Here is a 21,982-nt window from a genome sequence, read left to right as displayed (position 1 = left end):
TTTCACGGCTCTGCGTTATAAACTTCTGTAAAGCACCTGGGGGTTATAAGTGCTCACTATGCATCTAGATAAGTTCCTTGGGGGGTCTAGTTTCTAAAATGGGGTCACTTGTGCGGGAGCTCCAATGTTTAGACACACAGGGGCTCTCCAAACGCGACATGGTGTCCGCTAATGATTGGAGCTAATTTTCCATTCAAAAAGTCAAATGGCACGCCTCCCCTTCCGAGCCTTGCCGTGCACCCAAACAGTGGTTTACCCCCACATATGAGGCATCGGCGTACTCAGGAGAAATTGCCCAACAAATTTTAGGATCCATTTTATCCTGTTGCCCATGTGAAAATGAAAAAATTGAGGCTAAAAAAACTTTGTGTGAAAAAAAAGTACTTTTTCATTTTTACGGATCAATTTGTGAAGCACCTGAGAGTTTAAAGTGCTCACTATGCTTCTAGATAAGTTCCTTGGGGGGTCTAGTTTCCAAAATGGGGTCACTTGTTTGGGAGCTCCAATGTTTAGGCACACAGGGGCTCTCCAAACGTGACATGGTGTCTGCTAGCGATGGAGATAATTTTTCATTGAAAAAGTCAAATGGCGCTCCTTCCCTTCCGAGCCCTGCCGTGCGCCCAAACAGTGGTTTACCCCCACATATGAGGTATCAGCGTACTCAGAACAAATTGGACAACAACGTTCGTGGTCCAGTTTCTCCTTTTACCCTTGGGAAAATAAAAAAAATTTCGCTAAAAGATCATTTTTGTGACTAAAAAGTTAAATGTTCATTTTTTACTTCCATGTTGCTTCTGCTGCTGTGAAACACCTGAAGGGTTAATAAACTTCTTGAATGTGGTTTTGAGCACCTTGAGGGGTGCAGTTTTTAGAATGGTGTCACTTTGGGGTATTTTCACCAATATAGAACCCTCAAACTGACTTCAAATGTGAGGTGGTCCCTAAAAAAAATGGTTTTGTAAATTTTGTTGTAAAAATGAGAAATCACTGGTCAAATTTTAACCCTTATAACTTCCTAGCAAAAAAAAATTTGTTTCCAAAATTGTGCTGATGTAAAGTAGACATGTGGGAAATGTTATTTATTAACTATTTTGTGTCACATAACTCTCTAGTTTAACAGAATAAAAATTCAAAATGTGAAAATTGCGAAATTTTCAAAATTTTTGCCAAATTTCCATTTTTTTCACAAATAAACTCAGAAATTATCGACCTAAATTTACCACTAACATGAAGCCCAATATGTCACGAAAAAACAATCTCAGAATCGCTAGGATCCGTTGAAGCGTTCCTGAGTTATTACCTCATAAAGAAACACTGGTCAGAATTGCAAAAAACGGCAAGGTCATGAAGGGGTTAAATTAAACAGATATTGCGTTTAAGGCTGGGGTCACACTTGCGAGAAACTCGCACCTCAGTACCCGGCACTGCCAACGGCACTCGGGACCGGAGTGTGCGGCTGCATGTAGTTCTATGTAGCTGAACGCTCCAGTCCCAGTGCCAGCGGCAGTGTCGGGTACTGAGGTGCGAGACTCGTGCGAGTTTCTCGCAAGTGTGAATGTTTTTATAATTTCTGCCTGATCAGCTTTGGATTGGAAATATTTTATTAGTAAATCATTGCCTTCACTTATACCTGATATCTTTGTTTCATTTTTTAATTTTTCTCAAAAGGGGCCCCAATTTGAAGCTTTGGCAGATTTGCTTGCTGAAGATGGCCCAGTAGATCATGTGGATGAAGTACGTGATGCAGACTATCTGGATCATGATGATGGTGAAGGTGTGTACAAGATCAGTTCATCATTTCTGCTTTTCTGGAACCCGTGTATCTTATCCCTGAAGTGGATTTAGGATGTGGTTTGAGACTGTGGATCATATCTTTGTCTGCAATATTACCTCATCGTAGTGTAAAACCTTTGGTGGAGAGAACATTTTAAGGCCATGTTCACATGCAGCATTTAAGTGTTCTTTACTAATAATAATAAAAAAAAACAAACTGCATTTTATAGTACCAGAAAAAGCTGAGATTTCTAAAATCTCATGCACACGCTTGTTTTTTTTCTTTTTTTTCTTGACTGAATTCGAGCACTCCGTTATTTGAAAACTGCAGCATGTCAGTTCTTTTAGCATTTTTGCAGTGTTTTTCTTACCCATAGAAAGCAATGAGTGGAGACATGTAGCAGACACGTGAAAACTAACTTGATTAAACATGTACTGTAGACAAATCACACACATAATCAAAAAAGGAACAAATAACTTGGGAAGTTTTTGACTGCAGGAAAAACGCTGTGTGTGTGAATATAGCCTTAAAATTTTAAAATGATTTGAAATGCTAAATCACAAGTCCTGGGTCTGCTAGCTTCTCAAGTCTGTAATAGTCATTTTATTATCCCATATATTGGGCTGAGAACAGCAGTCATACGGTTTTGCCAATGTCTATAAGATATTTTAGAAATGGTTTCTGTGAAAATCAGAAATGCTTATGGTATTATCAGACTTGTATAAACTGAAATGACCACCTGTTGCACCTTCTTTATTATGGCAGAGCTTTCGGACCATGAAGATTTTGGTATGAATATTCCAGCTAGTCTGCGTGAAGAGCCAGCTTCTGCGAATGGTGGTAATGAATAATCATGGCTGCTGTTGCTAGTATTATGTAGTATTCTATAGGATATTTAAAGGGAGCTTGCCTATATACTCGTCATTTCAAAGCTGGCATGCAATCGTTGCAAAATGTATAAATTATATCCAAAAACTAATTCAAATAAATCCAAACACTGCAGATATTGCAATCCTGCTCCATTCACTTCTGAGGACATGGACAGGTATGGAACTGTTCTTGGAGGGGAGGTCGTGAGTAGTGATGAGCGAATATACTCGTTACTTGAGATTTCCCGAGCATGTTCGTGTGTCCTCCAAGTATTTTTTTAGTGCTTGGAGATTTAGTTTTCATCACCGCAGATTTACAATGATTTACATCTCTTAGCCAGCTTGATTACATGTGGGGATCCAGCAACCAGGCAACCCCCACATGTACTAATGCTGGCTAACAGATGTAAATCATTCAGCTGCGGCGATGAAAACTAAATCTCCGAGCACTGAAAAATACTCAGGTCACCCGAGCGTGCTGGGGAAATCTCGAGTAACGAGTATATTCTCTCATCACTAGTTGTGAGCAGCCATTTTTATATATACACATTCATGTTTGGATTTCTATTAAGAGAGAACTGGAAGACAATAATGCAAAATAGGGTCTTACCTGGATATAGGCTATGAGAACGACGGGTGTTGGGATGTGCTCACCTGGCAGTGTTGTGTGCCACAAGCCCAAAGAACGATCAGTAAAATGGTTGTTGCAGATCCAGGATACATGCAATGGAAGGATAAACCATAGAGCACGCTCGGGTGTCCTCCGAGTATTTTTTAGTGCTCGGAGATTTAGTTTTCATCACCTCAGCTGAATGTTTTACAGCTTTTAGCCAGCATAAGCACATGTGGGGGTTGCCTGGTTGCTAGGGAATCCACACATGTAATCAAGCTGGCTAGTAGCTGTAAATCATCCAGCTGCGGCGAAAAAAAACCTAAATCTCCGAGCACTAAAAAATACTCGGAGGACACCCGAGCGTGCTCGGGAAATCTCGAGTAACGAGTATATTCGCTCATCACTAATCTTTAACTGTGCTGCTGAAGACACTATTTGATGAAAAAAAGATCCAGGAGTTGATGAGCAGAAAATTGCAGTTTTATTAGTCAATGCTTTTCAAAGTTCAGACTTTTTCATTAGGACAAAACTACATTGCAAGGAGGCGTGCATTAACATTTAAATAGATATCAAATAGAAGCGCCAAAAAGACATGGTGTCAGGTGACTCTTCCTTTTAGTTTAAATAAAGGTTTTAGAACAAACAAAAATTATATATTTATATATACTTATGCTGGGCGGAAATGTCTAAGATTGTATATAAATACATATGAGGACTGGAATAAAAACTTTATTAAAAAATATTTTTTTACTTAAAAAAAATATATGTGTGTGTTTGTATGTATATATATATATATATATATATATATATATATATATATATGTGTATGTGTATATATATATATATATATATATATATATATTTTTTTTTTTATCTAAAAACATAGGGTAGTTCACACATGTATTTATACATGCCCATGATGATCGGGAACAGCAACTGTTTTGGCTGTGGATCACCTGCGCTGCATCAAAAAACTATTGAGTTCTACATTAGAAGCACAGTGGATGGGGTTTATAGAAATCCCATGCCCACTGTGCTTCTATGCAGGTTTATGAACCGCAGCATGTCAGTTATCTGCAGCAGAGACACTAGTCTCTGCTGGGTAGTTTTGCTCATTTCCATTCACTAGATGCGGTAACACATGCGGGTATAACTGCTTGATTAGCACTCAGCACTTTGGATGCAGCAATAAACCAAAACACTGGTATTTCCTGAACGTGGCATTTCCACCCAGCATATACACTGCTGAAAAAATTAAAGGGAACACTAAAATATCACATTCTAGATATCACTAAATGAAATATTCCAGTTGCATATCTTTATTACATAGTGTAATGTGTTGAGAACATTAAAACATAAAAATGATCAATGTAAATCAAAATGAATATCCCATGGAGGTCTGGATTTGGAATGATATTCAGGATCAAATTACAGCCTGATCAAACTTTAGTGGAAATGCCTTTAAGACAAGGAAATTATTCTCAGACCTCCATGTGCCTTTTGTGACCTCCCTATAGCTCCTGGGCATGCTCCTCATAAGGCGGTGGATGTTCTTATGGGGGATATTCTCACAGACCTGGATTAAAGCATCAATCAACTTTTGGACAATCTGTGGTGGTGCAACGGGCAGCGTTTGTGGATGGAGAGAGACATGATGTCCCAGATGTGTTCCATTTTATTCAGTTCTGGGGAACGGCAGGCCAGTCCATAGCATCAGTGCCTTCATCATGCAGGAACTGCTGTCTCACAATGGGTCTGAGGATCTCATCTCTTTACCTCTGGCTAACATAAATGCCTCCCAACACCATTACTGACCCACTACCAAACTTGGTCATGCTGGAGGATGTTGCAGGCAGAATGTTCTCCACAGCATCTCCAGACTCTGTCACGTCTGTCATATGTGCTGTGAACCTGCTCTTATCCGTGAAGTATTGCAAAACAATGGGGAGACAAAGCGCAATAGGGTCTTATCCACGTTACACAGAGGAGAATATACACCAAATTTGCTCACCTGGTTAGGATGAGATTAGAGCATATAGATAGCAGCTGAGATCCACAGTTCTTCACCGACCAGAGAAAATGTCTTCAAAGGGAGATTCGTAGTTACAATTCTGCACTGCCGCTGAGATGAATTTCAGGAGAGTATAGTTGATTCACAGTGGTTTTATTCAATGCGTTTCAGGGGTCCATGCCCCCGTCAAAAGGAAATACCACTTACCCACTTATCCGTGAAGAGCACATGGCGCTAATGTTGAATCTGCCAATCTTAGTGTTTTCTGGCAAAGGCCAATCGCCCTGCACGTTGTTGGGCTGTAATACTACATCCACTTATGGACGTCGGGCCCTCATGGAGTCCTACAGTTTGATCAGACACATGGATGTTAGTGGCCTGCTGGAGGTCACTTTGCAGGGCTCTGGCAATGCTCCTCCTATTCCTCCTTGCGCAAAGAAGGAGGCATCGGTCCTGCTGCTGGGGTGTTGCCATACTTCGGCCTCCTCCACATCTCCTATTGCACTGACCTGTCTCCTGGCATCTGATCGATGCTTTGGACACAGTGCTGACAGACACAGCTACCCTTTTTGACACAGCTTGCATTGATGTGCCGTCCCACATGAGCTGCACTACCTGAGCAACTTATGTGGGTTGTAGACACCACCTCATGCTACTGTAGGGCTGAGAGCAATGAAAAAAATGCAAAAGTGAACAAAACGGATGAGAACTGAGAAATGGTCAGTGGCTTCTCCCTGCAGAACCACTCCTTTATAGGGGTTGTCTTGCTAATTGCCTATCATTTCTACCTGTTATCTGTTCCATTTGCACAACAGCAGGAGAAATTGATTCACAATCTGTGTTGCTTCATAACTGGACAGGTTGATTTCACAGAAGTGTGATTGACTTGGAGTTATATTGTGTTGTTTAAGTGTTCCCTCTATTTTTTTGAGCAGTGTATACTGTATTTTTTTTTTTTTTACTTTTCACCAACCTTTTTTCAAACTGACAAAGGATGAGTCACCTGATACTTCGTGTCTTTTTGGCGCTTCTATTTGAATGTGATATCTTTTTAAATGTTGTTGCATGCTTCCTTTCAATGTACCGTATATACCCGAGTATAAGCTGACCCCCCCCCCTAATTTTGCAACAAAAAACTGGGAAAACTTATTGACTCGAGTATAAGCCTAGGGTGGAAAATGCAGCAGCTACCGGTATATGTCAAAAATAAAAATAGATACCAATAAAAGTAAAATTAATTGAGACATCAGTAGGTTAAGTGTTTTTGAATATCCATATTGAATCAGGAGCCCCATATAATGCTCCATGCAGTTCTTTATGGCTCTATAGATGCCCCATATAATGCTCCATGCAGTTAGGGCCCCATAGATGCCCCATATAATGCTCCATGCAGTTATGGCCCCATAGATGCCCCATATATGCCCCATATAATGCTCCATACAGTTATGGCCCCATAGATGCCCCATGTAATGCTCCATGCAGTTATGGCCCCATATAATGCTCCATGCAGTTATGGCCCCATATAATGCTCCATACAGTTATGGCCCCATATAATGCTCCATACAGTTATGGCCCCATATAATGCTCCATGCAGTTATGGCCCCATATAATGCTCCATGTAGTTATGGCCCCATAGATGCCCCATATAATGCTCCATAGAGTTATGGCCCCATAGATGCCCCATATAATGCTCCATACAGTTATGGCCCCATAGATGCCTCATATAATGCTCCATGCAGTTATGGCCCCATAGATGCCCCATATAATGCTCCATGCAGTTATGGCCCCATAGATGCCCCATATAATGCTCCATGCAGTTATGGCCCCATAGATGCCACATATAATGCTCCATGCAGTTATGGCCCCATAGACGCTCCATATAATGCTCCATGCAGTTTTTTATGGCCCCATATAATGCCTCATATAATGCTCCATGCAGTTATGGCCCCATAGATGCCCCATATAATGCTCCATGCAGTTATGGCCCCATAGATGCCCCATATAATGCTCCATGCAGTTCATTATGGCCCCATAGATGCTCCATACAGCATTGTGCCACATGTAATGCTGCTGCTGCAATAAAAAAAAAAAATAATCGCATACTCACCTCTCGTTGCTGCTCCTCAGCGTCCCGTCTCTCCGCACTGACTGTTCAGGCAGAGGGCAGCGCGCACACTAATACGTCATCGCGCCCTCTGACCTGCACAGTCACAGCAAGAGGATGGGAAGACGGAGCGGCGCCCGGCGAATGGAACGCGGACAGGTGACTATGAAATACTCACCTGGTCCCAGCACTCCTGACGCTGTCCCTGCCTGTCCCATGGTACCGCAGCTTCTTCCTGTAATGAGCGGTCACTGGTACCGCTCATTACAGTAATGAATATGTGGCTCCGTCCCTATGGGAGTGGAGTCCATATTCATTACTTTAATGAGCGGTACCACGTGACCGCTGAATAGAGGAAGAGCTGCAGCGAGGGAGACCATGGGACAGCGTTGGGAGCGCCGGGAGCAGGTGAGTATACGACAGTCCTCTCTCACCCGCCGACCCCGCCGCCGAACATGACTCTAGTATAAGTTGAGAGGGGCACTTTCAGCCCAAAAATTTGGGCTGAAAATCTCGGCTTATACTCGAGTATATACGGTAGTTTCTTCTTGATTGTAGAAGTCTGTGAACTTTGAAATGTGTTGATTAATAAAAATGCAATTTTCTACACATCGACTCCTGGATCTCCTTTTTCATCATGTGGTGCCTTCGGCAACGCAGTTAAAGATCCATGCTTTATGGTTTTTCCTTCCATTGCATGTTTGGTTTTCTTGACAGACAGGTTACCATCCTGATATAGCAGCAGCTGCACAATATGGACCTATAAAAACCTTATGGTTTTGGGGCTGTCTTAACCAGGTCAAGACTAGAGATTAGCGAATGTTTGGCGAATTATCGCCAAACATAAATTCGTCACGATTATGGCACATTCGGATTTGTGATCTGAAACGCAAGCAAATTTTCATAAATTCGTGAAAAATAACATTTGGTAAGAAGTCCAGGAAAAGAATTGTGTTGCCACTAAAGTATTTTGAGCACTTTGGCTAGGGTAGTGGTGGTGTATGACGAGCGTAGGGCACTTGTTTGATGAGAGAAAACTCCTTTTTTTTTTCTTCTAACTTTGGCTAGCCGGAATCAGTACACAATCAGGGCGAAGGAAACATCCACAGTGTCCAGACACAACGGCTTGTGTCATTGGTTGCTGAAATCACATGTCCCTCTCTATATAAAGAGCGGACATCTTGTTTTAGCCCCATTTTGTCAATATAACATCGCAAAGAGACTGGTCCTGGATGCTGATAGAAACAACCGCCTAGCTAACTAGCTAAAATCTAAGTCAAACAGTTTATATAGGTAGTGTCCGGTGTGGCGATGACAAAGACAGCAGGGCACATTTCATAGAAATCTGTTGCGCACTACTTCTATTCTGCTCCATTCGCGAGTAGACCTTTCAAAATGTCATTGTCATTTAGTGGCAATTAAATTGTTCTGTGATTTGAGCTGTTGCACATTAAAACAAAAATATATTTCTCCTTCACCTCATTAGGGGGGGGGACCCAGGACCGTGGGTGTATGCTGCTGCCACTAGGAGGCTGACACTAAGTGAATATAGAAAAATTAGCTCCTCCTCTGCAGTATACACCCACCGCTGGCTCCAGCCCAAACTAGTTCATGCTTAGTATCCGTAGGAGGCACATGGGTCTGGTCTTCAGACCACAACTTTTTTATTTTAATTTTATAATATTTTTTAACTTTTACTATTTTTTTTTCCATGGATTACAAGGGCGACGGATCCCTTCAGGGTTCAACAGACGCCTCCACGTACCCCCTCCTGCACCGTTTAAGCCATGCCTGAGCTTCTTTAGGGGCGACAGTTCCCTTCAGGGTTCCGATCTCCCCAAACCAACAGGCAGAAAAGTGGAGTGTCGCCTCTATGTACTCCCTCCTGCACCGTTAAAAGGTATGCCTGAGCTTCTTTAGGGGCAACGGTTCTCTTCAGAGTTCTGACCTCCCCACACCAACAACGGACGAGAACATGGAGTGTCACCTCCATGTACCCTCTTCTGAGCCAGGCTTATTTCAGCCAGACCAACAGCCCTGCTCCATCCTAGGGGAGTCCACACCTAGGATGTCCAGAGGCTCTTATTGTGTCCATGCGGCCCCCTCTGCATCGTCCCTGACTGAATAGCGGCGATGAATGGAGGGTGGACGGTCCCTCTCCACCTCTTTGACAAAGGGATGGTGGATTGAGGGCTCCCTGCACCGTCCATAATGCAGTTGACCTGAAGGCAGGAGCACTTCTCAGTCCAGGTCCCGTGCTGCGGTGGTCTCCAGACCGGGACGTACACCACCGGTAAGTGGCCGGAATGTGGTGTGGCGAATGCAGAGGCACTGGCGAAGAACTCCGACACCTGTGGATGAAGCGCTTGGGCCCCAGCCTCCCCTCTTCCCCATGTGCGTTCCGGCCGGCATGTATAAATTTAGGCCCCGGCTTGGGCCTACTCTAAAGAAACTCCTGCCCCTGTCATGACGTTGTGGCGGTGCTCCACCCATTTTCTTGAGATGGTGGCGCCAACTCTGCCCTCCTCTTGGCGCTTCTCGTTCCCTTCGATACTTCCTCCTGCAAATCTCAACGGCCCTCTTTCTTCGCCAGTCGCTTCCATGGGATAATAGCGCTGTCACTACCTACCGTGTCTCGCACTTGATGAGACTTCCTGGACCCTCTGCGGCCACATTATCCGCCGATAAGGGAGGCGGTCCCATCTAGGAATGGCTCATTGAATACCAAGTGATGGTTTCAATGGTTCCTATTCATTGAAATTTAGGAGGGTACTATTTTGAAGGTGGCATCTCCAACCGGATAAGTGAGATTGTTCTGATTTTCCTTCTTTTCTATGGACTCTTTGACCATTTAGACAAAATTCACAGGTTCATCAGTGGTATTGATCTATTTAAACAATTGTGTATGTCTGAATCGTAATAATATTGCTAGTGGTACTGGCAGTTTCTTTGCCCACAATCGGCTCCCCTATTCTGGTTGTGCATATTCTAATTGTTTGGGTATCTGATTTTAAATATTGTGTTGTGGATTTTAATCGTTGTATTAATTAAGTTTTAAGCTCCCTATTTTTTTCTCTTTTTCATTCTTAAAAGGCACCTCTACCTCATAGGAGCCGCTGTCCAGCAGGGGCCGATCTCAATCAGAAAAAAAAAAAACAGGCATCTAGGAAACTGCTCCATAGCTCGTCTCCCGGGCCCTCTCGAGCCTTGGTAGCCGTGCGCTCCGTTTCCCCCTCACCCAGGGTTCGTAGAAACCAGGACTCGAGTCCAAGTCCGATATTCCACTTGACCTCGATTCTCTGGATTATCCAGTGACAGTGGATAGCCTCATTGAGGCCGTCAATCAGACTTCGGCAGCACAGGGAGTGACCGGGAAAAACGCTTCGCGTGGAGAAACCGCTTAAAGCAAGATATCTATTTTCTTTGGATCTACGGAAGGAAGGGTCCGAGTCTCCTCCGGTTGATCCTCCGTTATCGCGTCTGTCCATCAAAACCCTCCTATCCTGGCCAAATGGTTCTTCCATTAAAGATCCCACGTACCGTCAGATAGAAAATTTGTCGATTCAGGTTTTGGAGCGTCAGATGCGGCACTCTCCTCTCCCTCTTTCACTGCAATGTGGGTAGCTAAGGCTATGGTCTCTTGGGCTGATACTCTGTGCAGAACCATTCAGGATAGTGACCTTCTCCTGGAGGCAGCGGAGCTGGCAAACCAGATCTCCCTAGCCAGGGATTATTTGGTGCACGCTTCCCCGGAAGCAGCTAACGGTGCCGGTATTGCGGCTGCACACGCCATCTCCATTAGACGAGCATTGTGACTCAGGGAATGGCTCTGACTCTGAATGACTCTGCTTCCTTTACGTCTCTGCCTTACCAGAGCGGTTGTTTATTTGGACAGAAGCTGGATCAGCTTATCTCTGATGCCACAGGTGGGAAAAGTAGATTCCTTCTCCAGTAAAAGTCCAGGCGGCTGTTTCGGCATCAGCAACAGACTTATTTCCAGTCCTTTCACAGCAATCTGGGCTGGTCTACTGTGACTGCCTCTTCCAGATCGGGATGCTCTCCACGTAGGGACAGCGGTCCCCAGGTTTCAAATAGACCCAACCAGTCGTGGAAGAGCCTTCCCATACAGCCAGATCTAGGGCTCTAGGTCCCATAGATTTTTGGCGCAATGACTCCTGGCATTTTCCAGTCGACACCAGCAAGTAGGCTGTTGCCTACTTTGGTTTAGTCAGGCCTGGCTCTCTGTCGTTCTCGAAGAATGGGTCAGGGACCTGGTGTGAGCCGGATGCAAAATATAATTTTCTTCTCGTCTTCCGGAAAGGTTCTTCCCCTCTCGTCCCCCCAAACAGAGGCGGGGGCACGATCCTTTTACCGAGCCTTCGATTTGTTACGCCACCACGGGGTCATTATTCCGGTCCCAGGAGACTAGAGGTTCGAGGGGGTCTACTCAAACCTATTTGTGGTTCCAAAGAAGGCCTGAATGGTACGTCCTATCCTGGACTTGAAACTTCTAAACGAGTTTGTCAAGATCCGACACTTCAGGATGGAGTCTTTCCGCTCGGTCATCCTCTCGATGGGGAAGGGGGAGTTCCTAGCATCCATCGATATTCAGGATGCTTATTTTTGTATCCTCTTGACCGGCTGGGCCGCTTGTCCCCGCGGGTCAAGCAGGCACTCGGGGGTGGACGTTCAGATCTTCCTTCAACCAGGGGAAATCCCTTCTCCTGGTTCAATGGCTGGTGGTGGTAACTACCGACGCCAGTCTTCTCGGCTGGGGAGCGGTCTTTCAACACCACACTGCCCAGGGGCGCTGATCCACTCGGGAGTCGTGCCTCTTGATCAACGTCCTGGAGATTCGGGTGATCCCTAGGGTGGTTCCATCATCTCCTGGCGGGTTTCCCCATCCCAATTCAATCGTACAACGCCATGACTGTGGCATACACCAACCATCATGGGGCACTCGCAGCAGGGTGGCAATGCGTGAGGTGGTTCACATTCTCCACTGGACGGGGAGGAGCCATTCGGTCATCCCATGAGTTCACACCCCAGGCATGGGAAACTAGGCGGCAGACTTCCTCAGCCGTCAGGGTCTCGCCTCGGGAGAGTGGACACTTCATCCGGAGATCTTTCAGCAGATCTGTCTTCGCCGAGGGACCCCGGACGGGGGTCTGATGGCTTCAAGTGTATGCACCAAGGTACCGGAGTACATAGCTCGGTCTCTAGATCCGGAATCCATTGGAGCGGATGCACTGGTTCTTCTGTGGCGTCAGTTTCGTCTTCCATACTTATTTCCCCCGCTTCCGTTACTTCCGTGGGTCATCGGGAAGATCAAAGCAGAAGGGGTCCCAGGGATCCTAGTCCCTCTGGATTGACCACACGGGGCGTGGTACACGATGTTAGTGCAATTCATCGCTGACGTTCTCTGGCGACTGCTGGATCGACCAGATCTGCTCTCCTAGAGCCCATTTTGCCACCAGAACTCAGGGGGCCCCGTGTTTAATGGCTTAGCCGTTGGATCCTGGGTCCTAACCCAGGCTGTATTCTTCCAACAGGTGATTTCTACCAAGATTAGCGTCCGGAAGCCTGCGTCAGTTCGCATCTATCACCGCACTTGGAAAACCGTTTTCGCAGAGGCCGCGGACGTACGCCTCTTGTCTTCTCCAATCCTACCATTTGAGAGTTCCACCAGACCGGTCTGGATTCTGGCCTGGCGCTTAGCTCCCTCAAAGGTCAGATCCCAGCCTTACCGGTTTTGTTCCAGGCAGGATTGCTTCCAATCTGCAAATGAGGACTTTCATTCAGGGGGTCTCTCACATGGTTCCCCTCTATAGAATGCCTTAGGATGTTTGGGACCTTAACCTGGTCCTGGGTGTTCTTCAGGAGACTCTTTTCCAACCGTTGCAGGACGGATCGTTGACCTTTTTCTTGAGAAGTAATTTTTTTCTTGACGTCAATCAGCAGGGTCTCGGAGTTAAACGCCTGTCCTGTCAACCCCTTTCCTAATTTTTCACCAGGACTAGGCGGTTCTCAGGCCATCCCCGTCTGTCTTGGCCAATGTGGTCTCCTCTTTCCACCTTAAGGAAGACATTGTTCCATGCCCTTGTTTTGCCCAGCACAGATGCATCATATTGAGAGGGCTCTTCACACTCTGGATGGGGTGAGGGCTCTTAGAAGGTACGTCTCGCGGACGGCGTCCTTCCTGTGCTTCCTAAGAGTCACAGGAAGGGATTACCCGCCTCAAAGTCCATGTTGGATTATTCGGTCGACACCAGCAAAGTATGCAGTCGCCTACTTTTGTTTTGTCTAGCCCGACTCTGTTGTTCTCGATGAATGGGTCAGGAACCTTGGGTCCTCTGGATACAAAATACATTGAGGCGAAGGAGAAACAGAGATCGGAACCCTGAAGGGAACAGTCGCCCCTAAAGAAGCTCAGGCATGGCTTGAACGGTGCAGGGGGGGGGGGGGGTTACGTGGAGGTGACACTCCACGTTCCCGCCTGTTGGTTTGGTGAGATCTGAACTTAGAAGGGATCCATTGCCCCTTTAATCCATGGAAAAAAATAGTAAAAGGTAAAAAATAGAATAATTTCGAAATAAAAAATCGTAGTCTGAAGACCAGACCCATGTGCCTCTCAGGCTGTGTTCACATTACGTTATAGGCAGTCCGTTAACGCTGCCATTAAGCCCTATTTCGGACACGATGTGCCGTCATTGAGTGACGGACCCTGGGACGGGGGCTGCAGCGTTTTCGGGTCCGTCACCGCTAGCGCAGAGGGAGCATCTGCTAGCTCTATCCGCACTAGCGCGATCACATTTCGGCACTTGCGTTAACGCAGCCCGTTTAATGCATGTGTTGAACGGGCTGCTTTAATGTGAACTTAGCCTTAGACACTAAGCATGAACTGGTTTGGGCTGGAGCCAGTGGTAGGTGTATACTGCAGAGGAGGAGCTAACTTTTCTATATTCACTTAGTGTCAGCCTCCTAGTGGCAGCAGCATACACCCACGGTCCTGTGTCCCCCAGTGAGTGGCTCGGAAAAAAATGGATTTTACAGTGAGTACACACAAATCCCTGTTCTGCAGTTGCTAACGTAATTCAGCACGCCATATCTCACCCTGTCATTTAGTGGCTATGAAATTCATCTTTCTGCACTGCTGCACTGCTGCTGTCATTTAGTGGCGGTGAAATTGTTCTGTGTGCAGAGCTGTTGCACAGTAAAAAAAATGAGTTTTCAATTGTTTGGAGCATATCTTCTAGGGTATATAGGTGTATAAGTTATTCCACACTAAAATACTTTCTTCTGTTGCTAATGTGATACAGTAGGAGAGATCTCGGTTTGAAATTGTTTGGAGCATAAATTCTTAGGCGGAGCTAAGGAAAGAAGTCTGCAGCACCACGCTGTGGACTTAAACGCTAATGTGAACCCGGCCTAAAGGTACCTTCACACTAAACGATTTACCGACGATCACGACCAGCGATACGACCTGGCCGTGATCGTTGGTAAGTCGTTGTGTGGTCGCTGGGGAGCTGTCACACAGACAGCTCTCCAGCGACCAACGATGCCGAAGTCCCCGGGTAACCAGGGTAAACATCGGGTTACTAAGCGCAGGGCCGATGTTTACCCTGGTTACCATCGTAAATGTAAAAAAAAACAAACAGTACATGCTCACATTCCGGTGTCACGTCCCTCGCCGTCAGCTTCCCGCACTGACTGTTATTTATTGTTTATGATCTCTGAGATCAAGTTTACTTTTTGTTAAAGGGAACATTCTGTAATGCTGTAGATAAGCCCCCGATGTTACCTAAAAGAGGAGAAAAAGAGGTTAGATTATATTCACCCAGGGGCGGTCCCGCTGCGGTCCGGGTCCGATGGGTGTCTCAGGTCCAGTCCGGGACCTCCCATCTTAATTCCATGACGTCCTCTTCTGGTCTTCACGCCGTGGCTGCGGCGCAGGTGTACTTTGTCTGCCCTGTTGAGGGCAGAGCAAAGTACTCTATGCGCCGGGACAGGTCTAAGAAAGCAGGTTGAGCTGTTGAATGTGGTCAGTGCTCCAGCACAACAGGCCTACACCGATCCCTCAAGCAACTAGTCTTACTTTGACATTCAATTCAAAGCTGTAAATGCTGGCCCAGACCCAGATACCTCATGTATGGCTGATTGCTGTCGTACCATTCTAAAACACAACACACTTTCATAATCTGATATACTCCACACAACTTACACATAACACCACATTACAAATTCATACACCAGTAAAACCAAAAGCGTTCTAATCAATACTATAAAACTATGCCTCTAGATAAATTCCTTCAGGGGTGTAGTTTCTAAAATGGGGTCACTTGTGGAGGATTTCCACTGTTTAGGCACATCAGGGGCTCTGCAAACGTGACATGACGTCCGCATACCATTCCATCAAAGTCTGCAATCCAAAACATCACTCCTTTCCTTCTGAGCCCTGCCATGCACCCAAACAGTGGTTTCCCCCCCCCCCCCCACATATGGGGTTTTGGCGTACCCAGGAGAATTGCACAACAACTTTAGCTGTCCACTTTCTCCTTTTACCCTTATGAAAATAAAAACAAGTGTTAATAAAAGATCATTTTTGGGGAAAAAATTAGATTTTTTTTATTTTATTTTCACGCCTCTACATTATAAATTTCTGTGAAGCACCTGGTTGTTCAAAGTGCACACCACACAGCTAGATAAGTTCCTTGATGGGTCTAGTTTCAAAAATGGGGTCATTTGTGAGAATTTTCCAATGTTTAGGCACATCAGAGGCTCTTCAAGCGTGACATGGCGTCCGCTCTCAATTCCAGACAGTTTTGCGTTCATAACGTTAAAAGGTGCTCCTTCCCTTCCGAGCCCTGCCGTGCACCTAAACAGTGGTTTTCCCCCACATATGGGGTATCAGCGTACTCAGGAGAAATTGTGAGAAACATCTTTTGTGGTCCATTTTCTCTTTTTACCCTTGTGAAAATAAAAAAAAAATTATTGCTGAAAGATTATTGTGACTAAAGTTAAATGTTCATTTTTTTCCTTCCATGTTGCTTCAGCTCTTGTGAAGCTCCTGAAGGGTTAATAGACTTCTTGATTGTGGTTTTGAGTACCTTGAGGGGGTGCAGTTTTTAGTATGGGGTCACTTTTCTGTCATATACTGTAGACCCCTCAAAGTGACTTCAAATGTGAGGTGGTCCCTAAAAAAAAAAATGGTTTTGTAAAATTTGTTGAAGAAATGAAAAATCGCTGGTCAACTTTTAACCCTTAGGCTGTGTGCACACGTTGCAGATTTGATTGCGGATCCGCAGTGTGGTGCACAACCAATATAAGTCTATGGGAACTGCAGACTTGATGTGCACATGCTGCAGAAAAATCCGCACCGAAACGCAGCTTTTTTTTCCCGCAGCATGTCACTACTTTTGTGCGGAACTGCAGCGTTTCTGCACCCATAGAATTGCACGGAGTCCGGCACATCCGCAGCAAAACCGCAGATTTAAAAAAGATCTGCAGTTTTGCTGCGGATATGGGTGCGAGAAACGCTGCAGTTCAGGAGGAGGGAAGTGTGTGGGCGGTAACTGGGTGCGTGTATGTGTGTGCGGGCGGGGTCTGCGGGCTGTCCAAGGGTCTGTTGGGGCATCTGCATGGCCGTTGGGGTGGGGGGTGCGGTGCTGTCCGGGTATGTGCGGAGGGTTGTGTGTGTAGGCATCGTCCGATGGGACTACAAGTCCCATGGGGCTATGCCTGCGATAGTGATTGACACATTACCCTATGATGGGACCGTTTATATAGCACCATTTATTCCATGGTGCTGTACATGAGAAGGGGTTACATCAAAATACAAATATCACTTACAGTAAACAAAACTAACAATGACAGACAAACAGAATGCAGAGGACCCTGCCCTAACGGGCTTACATTCTAAATCATCCGGCTAATGTGTTGAATGTAAAAAGAAAAAAACACACATACAGTACATATAACATACAACATACTGTAAGTGCAACATGCAGTACGTCAGTACGTGCAACATGCAGTACGTGCAACATGCAGTACGCTCTTTTTTATCTAAGTGGTGAAAATAAAATTCCAAACTTTTGGTAAAACAAAAATATGCCATTTATCGATACCCGCAGCGTCTCCATTTTTCGTGATTTCTGTTTGGATGAGAGCTTATTTTTTGCGTGCTGAGCTGACGTTTTCAATTATACCATTATGGTGCAGATACTGCCTGTTGTTGCATTTTTAACCCCTTACCGACCTCCGCTGTACTAGTACTGCAGAGGTCGCATCTCTTCCTTTGATGCGGGCTTCGGCGGTGAGCCCGCATCAAAGCCGGAACATGTCAGCTGTTTTGAACAGCTGACATGTGCCTGCAATAGCGGCGGATGGAATCGAAATCCACCCGCCGCTATTAACTAGTTGAATGCCGCTGTCAAACGCTGACAGTGGCATTTAGCACTTCCGGCCATCGGGCCGGAAATGAGCGCATCGCTGACCCCCCCGTCACGTGATCGGGGGTCAGCGATGCGCCGACATAACAACGAGACGTCTCCTTGAGACCTCTATGGTTGTTGATGCCGGATTGCTATGAGCGCCATCCTGTGGTCGGCGCTCATAGCAATGCTGTAATTCTCCTACATACAGTAGGAGCGATCTATGCTTCGCACCTATGTAGCAGAGCCGATCGAGTTGTCAGCTTCTAGCCTCCCATGGAGGCTATTGAAGCATGGCAAAAGTTAAAAAAAACCAAAAAGTTTTAAAATATGAAAAAAATATAAAAGTTTAAATCACCCACCTACATATCTGATAGTTTTAAAAACTTTTTTTTTTTTTTTTTTTTACTTTTGGCATGCTTCAGTCTCCAGCTAGAAGCTGCCATAGGACGATCGGCTCTGCTACATAGAGGCGATGTTCAGATCTCCTCTGTATAGCAGATTTAGGTTATGTGCACACGTTGCGGATTTACTGCGGATCCGCAGGGTTTTTTTCCACGCAGAAACGCTGCAGATCCGCAAAGTGATTTACAGTACAATGTAAATCAATAGGAAAAAAAAAATGCTATTCTAATGGTGTGGAAAATTTCGCCCGGAAAACGCAGCGGATTGAAAGGGAACCGGTCACCCCCAAAATCGTAGATGAGCTAAGCCCACCGGCATCAGGGGCTTATCTACAGCATTCTGTAATGCTGTAGATAAGCCCCTGATGCATCCTAAAAGATGAGAAAAAGAGGTTAGATTATACTCACCCAGGGGTGGTCCCGCTGAGGTGGGCATCGTGGTCCGGGGCCTCCCATTTTCTTACGATGATGTCCTCTTCTTGTCTTCACGCCGCAGCTCTGGCGCAGGCGTACTTTGTCTGTCCTGTGGAGGGCAGAGCATAGTACTGCAGTGCGCAGGTGTTGGGCCTCTCTGGCCTTTCCCGGCGCCTGCGCACTGCAGCACTTTGCTCTGCCCTCAACAGGGAAGACAAAGTACGCCTGCGCTGGAGCCGCAGCGTGAAGACAAGAAGAGGACGTCATCATAAGAAGATGGGAGGCGCCGGGACCGCCCCTGGGTGAGTATAATCTAACCTCTTTTTCTCATCTTTCAGAATACATCGGGGGCTTATCTACAGCATTCAAGAATGCTGTAGGTAAGCCCCTGATGCCAGTGGGCTTAGCTCATCTACGATTTTGGGGGTGACAGGTTCCCTTGAAAGAAGGAACATGTCACTTCTTTTCTGCGGATCTGCAGCGTTTCTGCACCCTTCCATTATAGAAATCCGCAGGGGTAAAAAAACGCATGAAATCCCCAGCAAATCCGCAACAAAACGCACAAAATCTGCAAGAAAAACGCAGCAAATATGCACCTGCGTTTTCTGCCAGGAGATGCTGATTTTGTGCAGAAAATTCTGCACCCAAATCTGCAACGTGTGCACATAGCCTTACTCACTTGCGATGACCACCGACCAGTGGGTGGCGCTCACAGCAAGCCAGCACTGACAACCATAGAGGTCTCCAGGAGACCTCAGGTTGTCATGCCAACACACCGGTGACCGGCGATCATGTGACGGGGACACCAATGTGCGTGTTTTCGGCCCTATGGCCGCAAGCGTGATTTAAATGCTGTGGTCAGCTGGACAGCGGCATTTAAGTGGTTATTAGCCACGGGTGGATCGCGATTCCACCCGTGGCTATTGTGGGTACATGTTATCTGTTCAAAACAGCTGACATGTCCCGGGAAAGAAGTGGGCTCAACGCTGAAGCCCACATGAAAGGGAGGGAGACTGACATCGGCGTACTATTACACCTGATGTCGGTAAGGGGTTAAGGGCATAAAAATTGAAAGTTCAAAAATTGCTACGTTTTCAAAATTTTCGCCAAATTTCCAGTCATATCAAAGAAATTGTACCACTATCGTAAAGTACAATATGTTACGAGAAATCAGACTCTGAATCAGTGGGATCTGTTGAAGCGTTCCAGAGTTTTGACCTCATAAAGTGACAGTGGTCAGAATTGAAAAAAATGGCCTGGTTAGGAAGGTGAAAACGGCCTTCGGGGTGAAGGGGTTAAAGAGCTGTAAATGTAGTTTTCTTGTTTGGATATTCAGTTAATTGCTGCAGTTTTTGTTTTGTTTTTAGATATAGTGCTTCATTATTGTCATCTGTTTTATAATACAGGACAATAACATTTAACCCCTTCATGACATGACAAACATACAAGTCATATATCTTGTCCCTGCTGTTTATGTGGACTTGCACACCGGCAGATGATGGCTGATTTAATAAGCCATTGTGTGTTTTTCACGGCTAATGACCTATTAGATCCCGCTGGGTGGGCTCATCACTCTGTGACATGATTGTGGGGCACCAATGGGTTGCTATGACAGCTGAAATTCTGTTAAAAATCTCCATGCTTGTCATGACGATCCTCCTGTGAAAGCCAGCCTGTAGCTAGCGTTCATAATTTTCTCTATACACTGCAGTGCTTAGGCAATCCCTGCATGTGTTGGGGCTGTCGAACAGCCGTGAGAAATGCAGCTGCGAGGACTCGGAACATATTTTTCGAGCATGCCGAAGATACTGGGGTAGCATACGAGCGTGATCGGATAACACCTTATCTCAGCATGTTCTCTTATCATTAGTTATGTGCTTGTTTGATTTTAGACTTGCTTATTCTTGCCGAAAGGCTTTAAAAGATACTTTCTTCTTTGCAGATCCGTTGTACCTCAATGACCAACTGACATATGAAGACCTTGTGAGAAGAAATGTTGTAAGTGCAATACTTCATCAAATTCTGTTCAGGTGGACACAAATTATAATTTCTCTGAAGGCCAGTGGCTTTTTTTTTATACCTGTAATTTCTGGACATTTGAGAAGTTAAAATGTAAGGATCATATGTTGCATAAAAGTCTATTTTACATACATAGGTCCACTTTTAGCAACGCCGATTCCTTTAGCCCAGTATTTAGATAAAATGTGGGCTTTATAGATAAATTTCTTAAAGGAATTATCCAGCCTTCTAATGAGACTCTATCATTTTCAAGCTGTTGGGAGCATCCCCTCCAATTAGCTGATTGAAGAGGCTGCTTCTTCATTGTTTACTGCAACTTGCAGACTACTTGTCTGCATCGTGCAATACAAGAATCTGCAGCAGTCCCACTGACGTGAAAGGACGATACTGCAATAACTTGTTTCGCACTGTGAAAAGTACAGAACAGGCTGCCTATTGACATTTATAAAAACTGAAACGCTCTCACTTGCACCATGCCATTTCAAACATCTGATCAGTGGTGGGTTTTGATCTTAAAGCCTCCTCTGATAAAATATGGATAGGCTATTTTGTGGTAAGCCATGTTTTAAAAGGCTGAATAATACTATGAGCCCTGTTTTTTAGTGTAAGGATGCTTTTCATTATGGGATTTTTTTATTTATACAATTTCTTGGATGACATTTATATGTTACTTAGAATACAAAGTGATTCTATTTTATTCCATAATTTTAGGATTTATTTATTGCAAATTCTCAGAAGTATGCACAAGAAACGGTACTCTCCTTGCGTGTGCGAGAGTGGGAGGATAAAATGGGACCACAACTTCAAGAACAGGTATATGAAGAATAGGCTCTTAATGCAAACGCGAGTCAACTTCAGCATTGAATTTGAATTTGTTTTTAACAATGTAATTAAAGCCGAGCACCCATCTCAATTTCCATATACACGATTTAATCTAGAAATCATAGATTGGATCCTTCACTTGGACCATCATCTAATGGGCCCAGTGGAGAACTGCTTTACCTCTGAAGGACGTGTCTTAATCCAGTGTAATCAATTAACATTCTAATTTCTTCAACCTACCAGCTCACCTGATGTGAAAAATGGTAACATCCATGTTACTCTCTTCCCCTGCTCCAGCGCTGTCTCTCCATCATTGCTCCTTTACAGGATTCAGCGGCGAAGTCACAATTACAGTGCACATGAGTGCTACGGCCAATCTCTGGGCTCAGCAGTGATCCTACTGTAGTCAAGACTTCACCATTGCAGCCTGTAATGCAGAGATGGCGCAGGGGAGTAACAGTGATTTTACTGTCTTTACATAGGGTAAGCTGATGGAAAAAATTGAATGCTAAAAACGCTTAC

The 21,982-nt window shown here is 45.1% G+C and overlaps 1 protein-coding gene across 2 annotated transcripts in view; it reads left to right on the top strand.

Moving 5' to 3' along the window:
* Positions 1 to 21,982, top strand: part of NCAPH2 (non-SMC condensin II complex subunit H2) — a 189,557-nt gene that overhangs the window by 162,252 nt on the left and 5,323 nt on the right. Inside the window, exons 16-19 of one of the 2 annotated variants that reach the window (XM_077264330.1) lie at positions 1,669 to 1,774; positions 2,540 to 2,614; positions 20,562 to 20,617; positions 21,350 to 21,451. In XM_077264330.1, coding sequence (XP_077120445.1) covers positions 1,669 to 1,774; positions 2,540 to 2,614; positions 20,562 to 20,617; positions 21,350 to 21,451 — 339 coding nt within the window. The remainder of the gene's footprint in view (positions 1 to 1,668; positions 1,775 to 2,539; positions 2,615 to 20,561; positions 20,618 to 21,349; positions 21,452 to 21,982) is intronic. The other variant, XM_077264331.1, reaches the window with a different exon arrangement.

Source organism: Ranitomeya variabilis, chromosome 5 (assembly GCF_051348905.1).
Source record: "Ranitomeya variabilis isolate aRanVar5 chromosome 5, aRanVar5.hap1, whole genome shotgun sequence".
NCBI lineage: Eukaryota > Metazoa > Chordata > Amphibia > Anura > Dendrobatidae > Ranitomeya > Ranitomeya variabilis.
Note: the sequence above shows the minus strand (reverse complement) of the source record. Positions and strands in the feature narration are given on the sequence as shown.